The sequence below is a fragment of the Mus caroli genome, chromosome 9 (assembly GCF_900094665.2).
Source record: "Mus caroli chromosome 9, CAROLI_EIJ_v1.1, whole genome shotgun sequence".
Classification (NCBI taxonomy): domain Eukaryota; kingdom Metazoa; phylum Chordata; class Mammalia; order Rodentia; family Muridae; genus Mus; species Mus caroli.
In genome coordinates, this window is record NC_034578.1 from 52,846,706 (window position 1) to 52,862,066 (window position 15,361).

General features: G+C 43.9%; 1 protein-coding gene across 1 annotated transcript in view; it reads right to left on the bottom strand.

Annotated features, from left to right (window-relative positions):
* Positions 1 to 11,180, bottom strand: part of Tspan3 (tetraspanin 3) — a 25,072-nt gene extending 13,892 nt beyond the window's left edge. Inside the window, exon 1 of the mRNA XM_021171659.1 lies at positions 10,911 to 11,180. Coding sequence (XP_021027318.1) covers positions 10,911 to 10,973 — 63 coding nt within the window. The 5' untranslated portion in view covers positions 10,974 to 11,180. The remainder of the gene's footprint in view (positions 1 to 10,910) is intronic.
* Between the last annotated feature and the right edge of the window lie 4,181 nt (positions 11,181 to 15,361).

The window sequence follows — 15,361 nt, forward strand, 5'->3', positions numbered from 1 at the left end:
GTTTTTGGAGACAGGGTTTCTCTTTAGCCCTGGCTGTCCTGGAACTCACTTTGTAGACCAGGCTGGCCTCGAACTCAGAAATCCGCCTGCCTCTGCCTCTGCCTCCCAAGTGCTGAGATTAAAGGCATGTGCCACCACGCCCAGCATGAATGATCTTTTTAAAACATTTTCTTAACTACATTTATGTCACAAACATACACACATAATGCATTTTACTAAAGAAAATAATTCAGTCTTCAAATCGAATTAAATCTTAAACATGAATTAATCAAATTGTGCCTATTGCTTTCATTAAGAACCGATCCTTTAGAGTTATTTCTTAAAAGGCTTGTAGGGAAGGGGTGCAGGTGCAGTAGCAATGCTTTTAAGTCCAGAATCCAGGAGGCCAAGGCAGGTAGATTTCTAGGAGCTCAAGGCCTGCCTAGTCCACATTGTACTTCAAGGTATGTGAGGGCTTCAAAAGGCCTGCCTCAAAACGAGAGGGTAGGGGCCTGAGTGAAAAATGTGGCAAACATCTCATAAATAAAACATGCTTAAAAGATCTTAGTTCAGTTCCTAGCACCCACATCTCCAAGGGATCCAACAACCTTTTCTGGACTCTACCGGCCCCTGGACTTGTGCACATATACATCCACCCTACACACACACACACATACACACACACACACACTTTCTATCTTAAATTAAAAGACTTATGATTCTACCTTGACTTACATCTTGGCTTTAGATTGTATGCTATCTGAAAACCATCCTCTCAAATCTATTCTCTCAAAGTAAACAGCCTGGGTTGGCTGAGAGACTGTAAGTAGTTTTTCAACCCCGTTAGAAATCTGAGAACGACCAACATTAACTGAAAATAAATAGGAAGCCTAACACAGTTTCCAGAACTGAGACAAACTGTAGAGACAGCTGCCTACCTATACAGCCCCAGTAAGTCAGGAAGTTGGAGCATCCATTGTCTTCAGCCTTCTGGCCCAGGATCCTTTGACAGGCCTTAGAGAAACAGAAGTTAAGGACTAGCCTATTCTGTCTTGGCAGAACTAAACTGTCCTAACCTGTAATTGTGTCCTTTTCCTGGACAGTATTATCTCTGTAGATAAAATGAGGCAATTCTTGCCTAGTGGCTGTCTTGCCGCAACTGGAGCAAGTCTGTTGATGCTCTATTAAATAAAAATGAATACTGTTCAAAATGAGTTCACTAGAGAAATGTGAACTGCATTTCCAGAGGGTGACAAGTTTGGTTCCCAGTATCCACACTGGGTAGCTCAAAACTGTCCATAACTCCTAGTCCTGTTCTGGGCACACACACACACACACACACACACACACACACAGCAATCCAGTACCCTCTTCTGGTCTCCACAGGCAACTGCATACACACACACACACACTTCTGGTCTCCACAGGCAACTGCATACACACACACACACACACACACACACACACACACACATAATTAAAATAAATCCCTTAAAATTAATTCAATTTTTTAAAAGTTTCTATTTAAGCATAATGTACTAACAGATTGTGTTACGGGGCCCAGATAGTAAATGAAGTTTTAGCCTAGATAAATCTGAATAAAAAAATGTAACAGGAAGATAATGATACTCCAAAGCTAATATAAAGTACAGGGTATACTGAAGAACCACCTGCAGTTTGGAAATAAGATAAGTGTTTATCCTGAAGAGGTTTCTGTGAAACTCACACTTAGTGTGCCTGGGAATGGTCCAAGTGACATGTCTCTTAGGCTCCTCTCTGACCAGAGTCATCTAAAACTAAATGTGAGATTCAAGCAGAACAAATCCAAACTAGATATAAGAAAGCCAAGGAAAGACAAGGTATGAGATCCCACTCGGTAATCCTGCTTCCTGTCTGGAAGATGACAGATTACTCAGTCCGTGTTGCAAACCATTCAACAGGCAGTTCTCACAGGAGAGAACGTAATAGTGCCTATTCTTCAACATCAGTGGGAAGTAATGTAGCAGTTAGTCACACCAGGCCTGGGCTGCACTCACTGCTGACAGGACCGCATAAACAGGAATGCTGGTCTCTTCTAAATGACTTCTGAAAATAGAGTAATTGTTCATTTCAAAGAGTGGCTGAATAACCTAAATAATTTTAAGTATCTGCCTTAATGACAATCAAAAGAGCTAAACAAACAAGGTAAATAATTTGCATCATTGCAGGGTAATGAGACTGGATCAGGACTTTGCCAACAAAGCAGCTACAGAGGAGGAGGGGAGGGAGGAGGGGGGAGGAGGGCAGGGAGAAGGGCAGGGAGGAGGGCAGGGAGGAGGGCAGGGAGGAGGGGAGGGAGGAGGGTGCAGCAGCAGGCAGGGCAAAGTGGAACTTAGAAGTTGCTGAGTCGTCACAGCCACAGCTGAGAGAATCTGGGCCTATGAGGAGGATCTGGGCCAGGGCAGCGTACTAAAAATAACCATCCTTTTTACAAAGATGTAAGGAGAAATTTAGGGGAAAGGCTGAGGTTTGGAAAACAAAAATTATTCTTTCAATTTGCTCACATTTTAAATTAAGTCATGGAAGCTTAAAGCTTTAATTTAGAGGCCAGTGTTTTCCTGTTAATTGAACTGCTCCTCTATTAACTGAGCTCTGTTTAGGTTCAAATGACATTATTTGTCTTTTTAGTCTTTCTTTACATCTACACAAATGTGAATGTGCTCAAGTAAGAAGTCTCATTCTTACCTAACATTGCTGTCAGGATGTTTACAAACTTAGGCTGGTGGTTTCTGTTTGAGGGAAGGTTAAGTCCTCTATGGGGGATGGGTGGAAGAGAGAGAGGGAGGGCGGGGAAATCCTAAAACCCACACAACTAGCTCCTTTTTCACCAAGCACTCTGAAACCTCCCTCTGGAAATGCGCCATAGAACATGTGAATCAAACAGAGGCAAAAAAGAAGTAACTGTGGGTATGCTCCACCAAGAAACATAGGAATCATGTCTATAACTGGCAAAAATGGAGACCAACTCAACTTCACCTCAAAGCCCAGAGCCTCATCCTGTGTCCCTGCATAAGCAGCTCCTTCAGAGGGACTTTTACCTCAAAGAATCAACAAGAATAGGAATTTGGGAGGAAGAAATGGTCAAGAGAAAAACTGGTTAGAAAACGCTATGTACTCTAAACACTAAGAAAGCAAAAGTTCAGAGCAGGGGAGAATCAGAAGCATTCAACACACACACACACTTTAACATTGAATTCTGAGTTTGTGTAGCCATATTGGATTTGTATATACCTCACTACCTTCCTGCAAGGAATTTATTGCCAATTCGTTCCCTGAAGAAACTTTCCCAAAAACTTTACCCTCCTGCTATTAAGACTACCTAAGAAATCATAAACCTTTGTGTTTCAGTCAGCCTAATTACTCTGATAAAATGGTTCGAGTCACTAAGCACAATTTATCCATTCACTAAGTCTCAGGAGACGTATTTCACTCACTCTCTTACCATCTTTCCAAGAGCAACCAGGAGAAGATTGCCCTAGAGACCTGCAACCCTCTCTGAGAAATCAAGGCCACCTCTGCAGAAGACCATGTGAAGCTACCGAGATAATGACATTTTCTACTTGACAAGTTGGTCAGTAATGAAGTAAAGCAGAATTCAACTTATACCAGAGGAAGTGCAGTGATAAAATGTATCAGTCTGCAGCACACCAACCTTAGCATTTATACCTAGTAGCACTTCTAGAACTCTGTAAGTACAGAAGATGGAAACAAAGACTTGTCCATTTGTCAAACTAGCACCACAAAAAGCAAACAGCAAAAGCAAAAACCCAAACCCTAAGAGGTGAGCTTGCACTGTAGCCTGGAAACACTGTGAGCCTGTAACTTAGTATATTTATAATGGGGGGAAACTACACATCTTAGTGCAAAAACAGTTTCAAGAAAAGCTATACTGTCTGAGTAATGCAATTATAAGTGTTTAGTTGTTCCCAATATATTTAAGTTTTCATATATACACACATTCATACACACTTGCAAAATACATTTAAAATTATGTCTGAAATTAAGACTATATTGTGTGGGGGGTTTTCCAGATTAATTCCTAGATCTGTCTGCCCTTAAACACATAAAATAGGTCTCTTTTCAATCCTACATTTTAGGTGCCTGTCATTTGCTTCCATTTATTGCTATTTTTAAGTTTGGCTTTGATTCATCCTTTAGATATTTTCTGATGAACACTTCTTTATCATATTACTAAAAAGAAAACTTTAGAGCCGGGTGTGGTGGCCTTTAATCCCAGCACTTGGGAGGCAGAGGCAGGCGGATTTCTGAGTTCGAGGCCAGCCTGGTCTACAGAGTGAGTTCCAGGACAGCCAGGGCTATACAGAGAAACCCTGTCTCAAAAAACCAAAAAAAAAAAAAAGAAAAAAAAGAAAACTTTGTCAAAGCCTCCTTGGAGTGTCAATAAGCTACTTTAGCAATCTGTATCACTGACACCATTGCCATTATTCCTAAATATATTAATACCTTTCAGCTGTTAAGTTGATGATATTACAAAGGTCATTATCCTCAATTCTACTGAATTTTTACTTTTCATTTGGTCTTTTATATTTATTGTTGATCCAATTAATCCAGTATATGCCTACCATCAGTTGACAGCCCCAAATTCCAGACCCCAATGAAACTGGAGACAGACTAATTGCCACAGGCTAACTAGTGCAACAGTGTGGAAACTGGCTATTTTCAGACTCACAAGCTCCAAGGTCCAGCAAATCATGGAATTTAACTTTTGTTTTGAGACTCTTGGTTGCTGTATCTCACTCTAACTGTATAAAAAGTCAGTTATTACTTTGGGAGTCTGGAGTGCTTAAGCTTTATCATGGTAGAGTCTAGATATGTGTTCACATCAGGAGCAGCAACAATGTAAAATACATAATGTCAACCACATAAACCCAAAAATGTTCTCATCTACTGACTGATAAACTACTTAAAAGGAGATGAGGGAGGAGGAGGAGCAGGAAGAAAAGGATTTTTTTTCCAAGCCAAATACTAACTTATAATGAGAAATTGACAATTTATAGTTCTGAATCTATTAATTATGTTTGCTAACCATTAAGATCACATTTCTAAAGAAAGACCAACCCATGGATATAAATGGGCGCCCAGAGATATGAAACTCTGTTAAGACTCTCTCCTCGCTCCTCATTAGCTGAGCAGCTGAGACAGTGTCTTTTGTTTCTCAGACAGGCGGAGCAGCCATTCCACAACTGCTTTCTGGCTACACAATTCTTACACTGTACCCATTTTGTACCAAGAAAACATTATGGAACTTTCTGGGGAAACAAACAAAACAAAACAAAAACTCTACCTAGAATCAGATTTTGTGGCATTAAAATACTTCAAAGAACAATAATTAGTCTAAAAAATAAAAGGGTGTTTTTTTTTTTTTTTTTAGTTTATTCATACAGGGTTTCTCTGTGTAGCCCTGGCTACCAGGCTGGCCTTGAACTCAGAGATCCACCTGTCTTTACCTCCCAAGTGCTGGGATGAAAGGCATGTACCAGCACCACCCAGTTCTAAAAAGATAAATATTCAAAGAGACTTCTCAAACTGTAATCTGAGATCTCCTGAGGGCTCTAAATTCTACCTGAATCAGTGGTTCTCGACCTTTGGACCACAACCATTTTGGGGGTCACAGTCAGATAGCCTGCATAACAGATGTGCATGTTACAATTTGTAACAGCAGCAAAATTACAGCTATGAAGTAGCAACAAACTTAATTTTATGGTTGAGAGTTACCACACCATGGGCAACTGTACTAAAGGGTTGCAGCATTAGGGAGGTTGAGGCCCACTGCCCTAAATGATTGTTCAACCATGACCCAAAAATAATGCAGTGGGGTCAGAAATCCTTTCATGTCAAAAAAAAAAAAAAAAAAAGAAGAGGCTGAGTGCACACCTTTAATCCCAGTACTAGGGAGGCAGAGGCAGGTAGATTTTTAAATTCAAGGCCAGCCTGGTCTACAGAGTGAGTTTCAAGACAGCCAGGGTTCCACAGAGAAACCCTGTCTCGAAAAAACAGAGTTAAACATATTTCCAGTATGCTCCATGATTTGCTTCCTGACAAAATTAAACTTCTTTCCCTAACAAACCGAAAATCTATTTTAATAAACAACCTGTTGGCCGCAACGTGTTCTAATAACAATCTTTTTAGAACAGTCACACAGACAGGATGAGCACAGGAGACGGAAAGCACATCAGGATCTTAACATATCCCACTTGCATTCCCTAGGCAGACAGGGCACAGCAGCAGACACAAAGGGTATATAGTCAACGTGGTTTGTCACAAGACTGGAAAGTATTTTTCTCTTGTAAACTTTTTATTTTAAAATTGTCTCTTTTTATTTTATACGCAGGTATTTTGTCTGCATGCATGTCTATGCACCATATGCATGCCTGGTGCCCATAGAGGTTAGAAAAGGTCATTAGAGATAGAGATGGTTTCAAGGCACCATGAGGACGTGGGTCCCTTACAAGAACAACAACTGCTCTTAAATGCTAAGCCATTTCTCCAGTCCCTTTCCCTATTTGTTCTTAACCATGAGCACTGACGTATAACCTATATGCCCTTACTTAGTAATACGAACATGCCAAGTACACCCTGGCTTATGACCTAGCTACTCCTTCAGTACTGAATACCCTTACCTCTCCTTCAATCACCCCCACACTGGCTTCTTCTGTTCCACCCTCAACTGTACTTCCTCAGAGAAGCCTCTGCCAACCTCAAGCGGTCACCAAGTCACATCCACACCCTGCTTACCTCACTGGTACTTTTACTGCCTGTCTTGTTCCACTTGACAGTTCTGTAAAAACTTTTTGTAAGAACAGGTGTGCAAATGTTCGTATTTGCTTAACCAAGCAATTCTCCTTAGTTATATATTCACACAGAGAAATGAATTATTTTAAAACGGGAGACATTGTATATAGCTTCCAGCCTCTCTATGCAGAGGCTATTTCCTATGAATAAATGATGCTAGCACAGGTACTGGACTTCTCCCTAAACCACAAGCTGTTGTGGTGTTACAATTCCTTCTCATTATAGATGAAACACAACAAACAGAACAGACACTGGAGATTAGCAAGAACAAGCATGGGCTAAGTATTCTCTTATAGCCCCTGTAAAGCCTAACAAATATGTGCAAAATAAATCTTGAATCCTACCTGACCTCTGTACAAGGTTTCTATTATACTGGTATTATAACAGCCTTCAAATGTAGTCTTTTACCTCAAACCCATGTACCCTTTAATAAATGCTCATGAATCAAGCACGAATACGCTTATATTTAAAGCTACACTGCTCTATATAAACAGAAGATTCAGAACTGAAGAGATGGCTCAGAGATTAAGAGCACTGACTAGTCTCCCAACAGGAGTTCAACTCCCAGTACCAATAATACAGCTCGCAATTGTGCTGAACTCCCGTTCCAGGGGGCTTGACACCCTCTTTCTGGCCGCCATGGATATCAGATATAGAAATGGTACAGACATACATGCAGGAAAACACCCATACACATAACATTCTAAACGTTTAAAACGTTTTTGTTGTTGTTTTTGAGACAGGGTTTCTCTGTGTAGCCCTGGCTGTCCTGGAACTCACTCTGTAGATCAGGCTGGCCTCAAACTCAGAAATCCACCTGCCTCTGCCTCCCAAGTGCTGGGATTAAAGGCGTTCGCCACCACGCCCAGCTTTAAAACGTTTTTAAAGTGCTAAATTGCCATTAAAAAAATAAAAACCCTTGTCCAAAACTATTGTTCAAGCTATAAGCACTAATATCCTAGGGATTTGCTGAAGAAGAGAATTTTAGAAATAGCCACCAAGACTGACTACTCCTTGGCCTCACATGGTAGGAGAGAAACAACTCCCTGTAAACCATCCTCTCACCCACACATATGCATGTTGTGGAATGTACATATGTGATGCTGAATGCATGCTTACACACAGAAGAAAAAAAGCAACAGTCTCTCTTTTAAGAGATACAGTGTACAAACTACACTAAATCTACATTAACAAGTTTGGCAATCAGATTACTGAAAGCCTGTGTACTGGTAAGACTGTATTTCCATATCACAGGTCACTTGATACCAGTATATCAAGATATAAGGCTCTGCCAAAGCAATTAAACTTTAGCACTTACCAAGGGTCAGCCAGTACCAATAGTGAGATTCAGTATAAGCAAGCTACCCAGGGGAATCTAAACTGGACCAACTTGATGTGCTGTCTGTACAGAGGATCCTTACCCTTCCAGCTACACATTTCTACGTTTATAAGGAGGGAGGGGCTACCTCTAAGAACACACTCAATACAATGAAGAATGTATTCCCATTTCTCAAGATGAATCTGTTAACAATTCAATGCACTTCCTCCTTGACTTAAACTCTTTAGCAAAGTGAGCTAACTAGTTTAAGTGTGGGTACAATTTCTAAACATTATTGTGAAAGTAGTACATTTTAGAGAAAAGAGCCTCTACTATGGCCTAACAACTGTCATCCCCAAGTCTCATGCCCTTTCCAAGTCTCTTGAAGGCACAAAGTTCCTCTAACACCACAGGTTCTAGCAATGGGACAGCCTGGGTTTGAACACTGGCCCTGACACTTCTGAAGTGTGCTGTTTTAACTCCTAAAGCTCAGAGGCCTCACCAGTGCCAAATTACACTCACCTAAGTTATCACAATGACCAGTAAGCAGAAAGCACTCAACGGTTATTAGTATTGTCAGATTACAATAGTCTTCGTACAAGCTAATGTCAGGAGATAGGCTAAAATACTGCTGTCTCCTTTATACTGTATTGTATTTTCCCCCATTTTCTGCTTAACTTCCTTCTCAACACTCACAAAAGTTTTACTGTTGCTAACTCAAATAAAAAGGAATACTGTATGAACAATACGATGTTGGCCTCAGAAAAAATTAAGAAGTTCACAACATAACTTTCACTGGAGTGAATATATTTATACATTTTCCAAAGATTCAGAAGCAATCTTTCAGAATTAAGAATTAACTGATATATATATATATATCATATAATAATTTTTTGATTATTTAAAGAAAACCACTCCTGTATTTCCAGGATTTTCTCAGATCAACACAGATAGGCTTTCGGTGTGAATGGCCTAGAGTTCACCTAATAAACATTCTTCAAAACCAAATAGTTAACGCTGTAAGTCCACAAGGAACTATTATGGATACAAATATCTACCTCAAGCCAGACATGGTGGCACACACAAGTAGAGGTAGAGGGGGAGGCAGATGGATCTCTGAGTTGAACACCAGTCTGGTCTACATAGTGAGTTCTAGGTCAGCTAGCACCACATAGAAAGACCTGTCCAGAAAGAACGAAAAGAACGAAAGAACGAAAGGAAGGAAGGAAGGAAGGAAGGAAGGAAGGAAGGAAGGAAGGAAGGAAGGAAGGAAGGAAGGAAGGAAGAAAGAATCTGTCTCTTAAGGGTCTCATTAGCTACTAAATGTTTTTCACTTGGGGATCTCTGAAATTATACTTTTCCTTTTAAACAGGCATGTAATTTAAAGTATGAGGAACATCTGTTCTAAATGGCAAATGAAATTTCAGGAATCCCAATGTCACACAGGTGATTTCAAACAGTTCTGTCTGAGGCCAATCACAAGTCTCCTGCGCAAATAATCACAAGTGCCTCGTTATCCAGATCATCCTTTTAAGCTACCAGCAATTAGGACATGAAAGGTTTCATTCTTTGTTAGAGGCCAGAGGAATGGGAAGTCTTTCCAGAATAGATGTGCATACTTTCTGAGACAGGAGCTGAGTGGGAAGTGGTGGGGGTGGGTGATGATATACTAAAGTGTGCTCAGTGGAACTATTCAAAGACTATCCTGAGTACTGTGGACAGAGAAAACTGCCCATGGCAAATGTTAGGAAACTTGATCCCAGCCGAGGGTCAACTGGGTCCCAAATCACCAGTAGTGTGCCCATAACTAATAATTTATCAGAAAATACCCAACAGTAGTGTGTGGGTCATAATGCAGTACACTACCAGACTTTAAGTAAGAGTACCAAAGTAAAGAGGTTGAACTGTTCTAATATTAAGCTGTTCTGTGTTGTTGTTGTTGTTTTTAAAGAAACAAAAAAAGATGTGATGGACGACATGTTTGATATTTTTTTTCCTGGTGTAAAGTCCAGAAGGATTCAAGACGGAGGAGAGGGCCAAAGAACAACAGGTTAGTAAAAAGTCCCAGGTGAGATAAAGAAAGCCCTGACTCAAGACCGGTCGGTTATAAGCACTTTCTCTGGGGTCAGGTTTCCCGAGCCCCTCCAAAGAGCAACCTTTTACAGAAGTGAACTGGTTGCTTTAAAAATCTCCTGGCAGCTGATACATTTAAAAGGGTTTATAACCTCAGGCTACCCATCCCCACAACAGCGATTTTCTTGATCAAAGAAATGCTCTGCTGTTTCAGGCTTGAATCCTTTCCGTTTTCTGGGCTGCTTACCAGCCAACCAACTCTATACAAAGAGCTCTAAGCCGAAATTCCTGGCCCGGGACTCGACCGGCGTCCCCACGTAGCTGCTACATGACCTGGGGACAGCCGCTGGCTCTGCGAGGACTCAGACAAAGACAGCGGACCCGACTCACAGGGGAGTATCCCATTTCGGGCCTGGCGTCCCGACAGACTCAGCCCTGAGAACAGAGCGACCCGCAGGCTCACGCCGCGGCGACCCGCGTAACCCTGGCACCGTGCCAGCGGACCGGAGGGGGGCCCCCCCCAGACCTCCGGTCGGCACCGTCCTGGCCTCCGCTGGGCCCTGGAAGGACCCCACCAAGAGCTCCGAGGCCGCAGGGCCCGGGCGACCCCTCGGCTGGCTCCCGCGCCCGCCTGGTCCCCACGCGCCGCACAGAGGCCTCCCCCTGCCCGGGCTCCCCGCCAGCTCACCCAGAAGATGAGGTTGAGGAAGACCAGCACGGTCTTAGAGGAGGTGATGCCGCATTGGCCCATGGTGCCGGCGGCCGGCGGAGGCCCGGCTGGGCGAGCGGAGCGGCGCTCACCGAGCGAGAAGGCAATGGCGCCGGCGGCTCCGCTGAGAACTGCTGGGCCGAGCCGCGTTCCCGCAGACCCCCGCGCCGCCCCAGCAAGCACCTCGCAGCTGCGTGCAGCCCGCCGCAGGCCCCCTAGGCCGTTCCCAGGCAACTAAGTCCCGCGTCTGCGGCCGCTTCTGCCAATCAGCGCCGCGGAGAACGAGGTGGCCTCGCCTCTTAAAGGAGCCGACGCCTCCGCGCCTTTTCTTCTGGCCTCTGACCGTCCTTGAGTGCAGAATCCTCTTTTGGGGAATTTCTAGTGGGACAAACACGTTCCCCCTCTTATTGAGTTACTTTTAGAAGACCAAATGACTGGAAGATCACAGAACTTTGTTCTGTTAACTACTCTCCCCTAGAAAGGCCCACCTCACAAGGGGATTTTCTTGACTGCGTGATACCTTAAGCAGCACCCCATATAAGTTGGGAAGAAATACGGTGGACGTCAACACATGATTATGAAGAATTTAGTATGCCAGAAGCTCTGCTAGCTCTGGTTAAAAAAAAAAAAACTCATCAGGAAAGGAGAAAACACTGGCGCACTAGCAAAGCAGAGATGGTTGGGCAAGGCAGCCACCCTTTCAGCTCTATTCTTTGGACTGAGATTTGCAATTACAGATACATCTTCATACATGTTGACATGTGCGCTCTTTCCTGTAATCTTAAATGAATGGTAGCAGTTAGCACCTTAAAAATAAAAACTGAGTGTGTGTGTGTGTGTGTGTGTGTGTGTGTGAGCGTGTGCACCCACAAACATCCCACAGCACAGAAGTAAAGGTCAGAAGACAACTTTGGGAGTCAGTTCTTTACTTCCACCCTGTGGGTCCCAGGTCATCAGCTTTGGTGGCAATGTGACCTCCGCTCTGCTGGCTGCATGCATATTAGCTTCTTTTAAACTATTAGTTCATTCATGCCACCACCCCTCCCCCAGCTTCAGATGACTGTCAGACTAATTTTACTGGTAGGGTAATTAAGGGTTAGAAAGGATGCCAAACTTGCCTGCAGCCACACATAGAAGAGTGATCTAATGCAGAAGCCACCTCAGCCACGCACAGTACTTCTGCCACTGTCCTGCACTCTCCCTTACTCGGTACCTCTTTCCCTGTCCTCAAACATCTCTTTTTCCTGTAGCCTCCCTGGTTCATCATCTTCCCTGGGCATTCACAGAAATAGCCAAGCACCTCAGCATCCTATTCATCTGTATCAAGCAATGTCCATGTTATCAAACTTTTCCCAAGACCTCACTCTGCACCTATTCTAGGTGATGGCATTCCACCACGAGAAAGAAGACAATGCTTGTCCACGTGGGGTTTTCATTCCAGTAGAAGAGGGTAGATATACCATGAGCAAAGAGGCAAGCAGGCATGAGATGCGATGGTTGGGTCAGACCTAGAACACTGTACTGAGTGACAGGTGCAGCTAAATCCATTCTCAGGGAGAGATATAAATAACATCTACCCCTCCTCCCCAGGTCCCAGTGACAAACCTGGTACACCAAAGCTCACTAATATAAGACTTACTTGAGAGCAAAAGGTGAGGGGTTATGAACAGGAGAACGGGTGACCTTAAAGCAGTCATTCTGAAAGGTCTGTGCCCAACATGGATGATGTCCCCCAACCCCACTGAATAGATGGCACCCCTCCCCTAGTCCTTTCCAAGGCTACAATTAAAGTAAAATTGTGTACAACTGGTTGGGAAGAGTGGCAGCTCAGGTAAGGGTCCCAGAGCCCGCCTCACTCCTCTTTGAAAGAATGTCAACTGTGAACAAGCCCAGCTGTGATGATCTTTTGTAATGGGGCCCAGCTGACCTGATAAAGATGGGGGAGTTTGGCTCAGAACATAGTCCTGTACCACAGCAGGGTACACTCTGAGGAGAGTCCTCTGGGGGAGGATCATATGACATGAGGAACAAACCAAGCGATCACTTGGAGAACAACTCAGAGATAGAAATGGCCAGTGCAAAGGCCCTGGGGCAGGATCACAGTTGCTGTACTCTAGGAAAAAAAAAAGAAAAAAACAACCCACCAGAGAGCCTAGTGTGCTGCTGGAGGTCAGCACAGAGAAATAAGTCAGCAAGGTCACGTCTCGAAGCTGTCTGTGTGCTTTGTTTGGTTTTGTTTTGTTTGAGGAAGGGTTAGTCTATGTAGCCCTCGATGTCCTGCACTCTATGTAGACCTGCCCCAGACCTCACAGAGATATGCCTCCCTTTGCTGGGATTGTTTTAAAAAGATTTATTTATTTATTTGTTTGTTTATATGTGCTTTGGGTGCTTTGTCTGAGGGTGTCAGAATCCCCATGAACTGGAGTGACAGACAGTTGTGAGCTGCTATGTAGGTGCTGGGAATTGAACCCAGGTCCTTTGGGAGAGCAGCCAGTGCTCTCAACCCTGAGCCCTCTCTCCAGCCCACTATGCTGGGATTAAAGGCATGATGTGGGGGGATTATACACACCTGAGTCCAAGCTGTGTATAAAGAGAAGATGCTCCAATCTCTGAGCAGGCCAGTGATTATTGTCTGATTGAAATTATGAAGCTACCATTTTTGCTGCCCCATACGTGTTTTTAAAAACAGGAACATCACAGGTCTCTGGTATACTTTGAGAGTCCGTGTCCTCGATGCCCCAGCCGTCCAAACCCCAAGTCCTCTCTGCTTCCCTCTTCCTGTTTCTCCTCCTTGCCTCCCACACTGTGGTTGGTGTGTTCTCCCTGTCTTCACCCCACCTCTCCTATGTCTCCAGGGAGAGCCCATCTCTTCTCATTACCAGGGCTTCTCTTCCATTCTACCTGCTTCCCTGTGTTGTCTTCTTGCCCCCCGCCCCAGGAGAATCGCCTGGGCTGTGCAGAAACACCTCATTAGACTCTCCTAGGGTGGGTGTCAGGAAATCCCTCACAGCTCAGAAGCACCATAGGTAACTCTAATACACTGCCAGGTTGCACAACACTGTTCTGAGCTGGCAAGCATAGCCGTATTGACCATTTTAGAAACAAAAATCTCACTTAACACTTGATTCTCCCACTCAGTCTCCCCCTCTGCCCTCCTTTCCCGAAGTCCATCCCCCAAGGTTCCGGAAAGACTCATCCTGCACACTGTTTCTGACTTCTCTGGGTGTAAGGTCACTTGAGACTCTGCCATTCAGAGGCAGGTTGTACAAGTCTAACAGCACCCAGTGTCACTGGTGCAAGCAGAACACTTGTCTGTAGCAAGTGTCTGTACTTCTGACTTCGACTCCCAAGCTTCCACTTGCTCTGGCCCCCACTGTGCCACTGCCCCACAGTATCAAGGAAAGTGCCCTTGCCAGTTACGAGGGACGGACTACACACCTGCGAGGCAGCCAATTTGCCATGGGATTCATCCTCAACAAACCCTTCTTGAGATTGCTACTGTGGAAGTGCTGGGTCTTTGTGGGGCATTTCCTCTGAGTGTGAGATGGTGAGTAGCTGGGATGGAGCCCAGCGCTTCCTGTATCCTGAGTTCTGCCACCCCAGCCCTTCTTTAGTTTTGAGACAGGGTTATATAAGTTACTCGGGCAGGTCTTGAACTCAACAAAGTCTTCTTGACTCAGCCTTTCCAGTAGCTGGGATGACAGGATTATGTCACCATATCCAACAGTTGGGATGGCTGAATTAATGCCTGTTTATTTAAAGTGAGCTTTTGTCTCAAGAGAGAAGCTGTATGGCACACTTTCCTTCTGATGGCGCTCACTAGCCCCTCTGTTTCCCCGCTCTGAGTTGAAAGAGCATGACACCATAATAGATCAATGGGTTCTCAACCTGTGGGTTGTGACCCCTTCAAGGGTGATCCTTTCGAGGGGTCATCTAAGACCATCTGCATACCAGATATTTACATTATGATTCATAACAGTAGCAAAATTGCAGTTATGAAGTAGCAACAAAAACAATTTTATGATTGGTGGTCACCACAACATGAGGAATTCTATTAAAGGGGTTGCAGCACTAGATAGGTAGAGGGAGGTCACTTCAATAGATGAAGCTGGGTGTGAGGCCACCTCACCCTAGACTCTCCAGCCTTTAGAACTGAGCCAAAACAAACTGTTTTCATCAGGAGTGGTGGTGGGCCAGCCCTCATGAGGCAAAGACAAGTGGATTTCTGTGAGTTCAAGGCCAGCATGGCCTATATATTATAGCAAGTTTCAGACCATCCAGGGCTCCACAGTGAGATGCTGTTTCAAAAAACAAGCATACAAAAACTCCACTTGCTTTCCTGAATAATTTACCCAGGGTTGAGTATCCTGTGCTTATTGCCCGCGCTTTTGTTCCCCTGGTAAGAACACGCTCAGGGCAACCGGAATCTT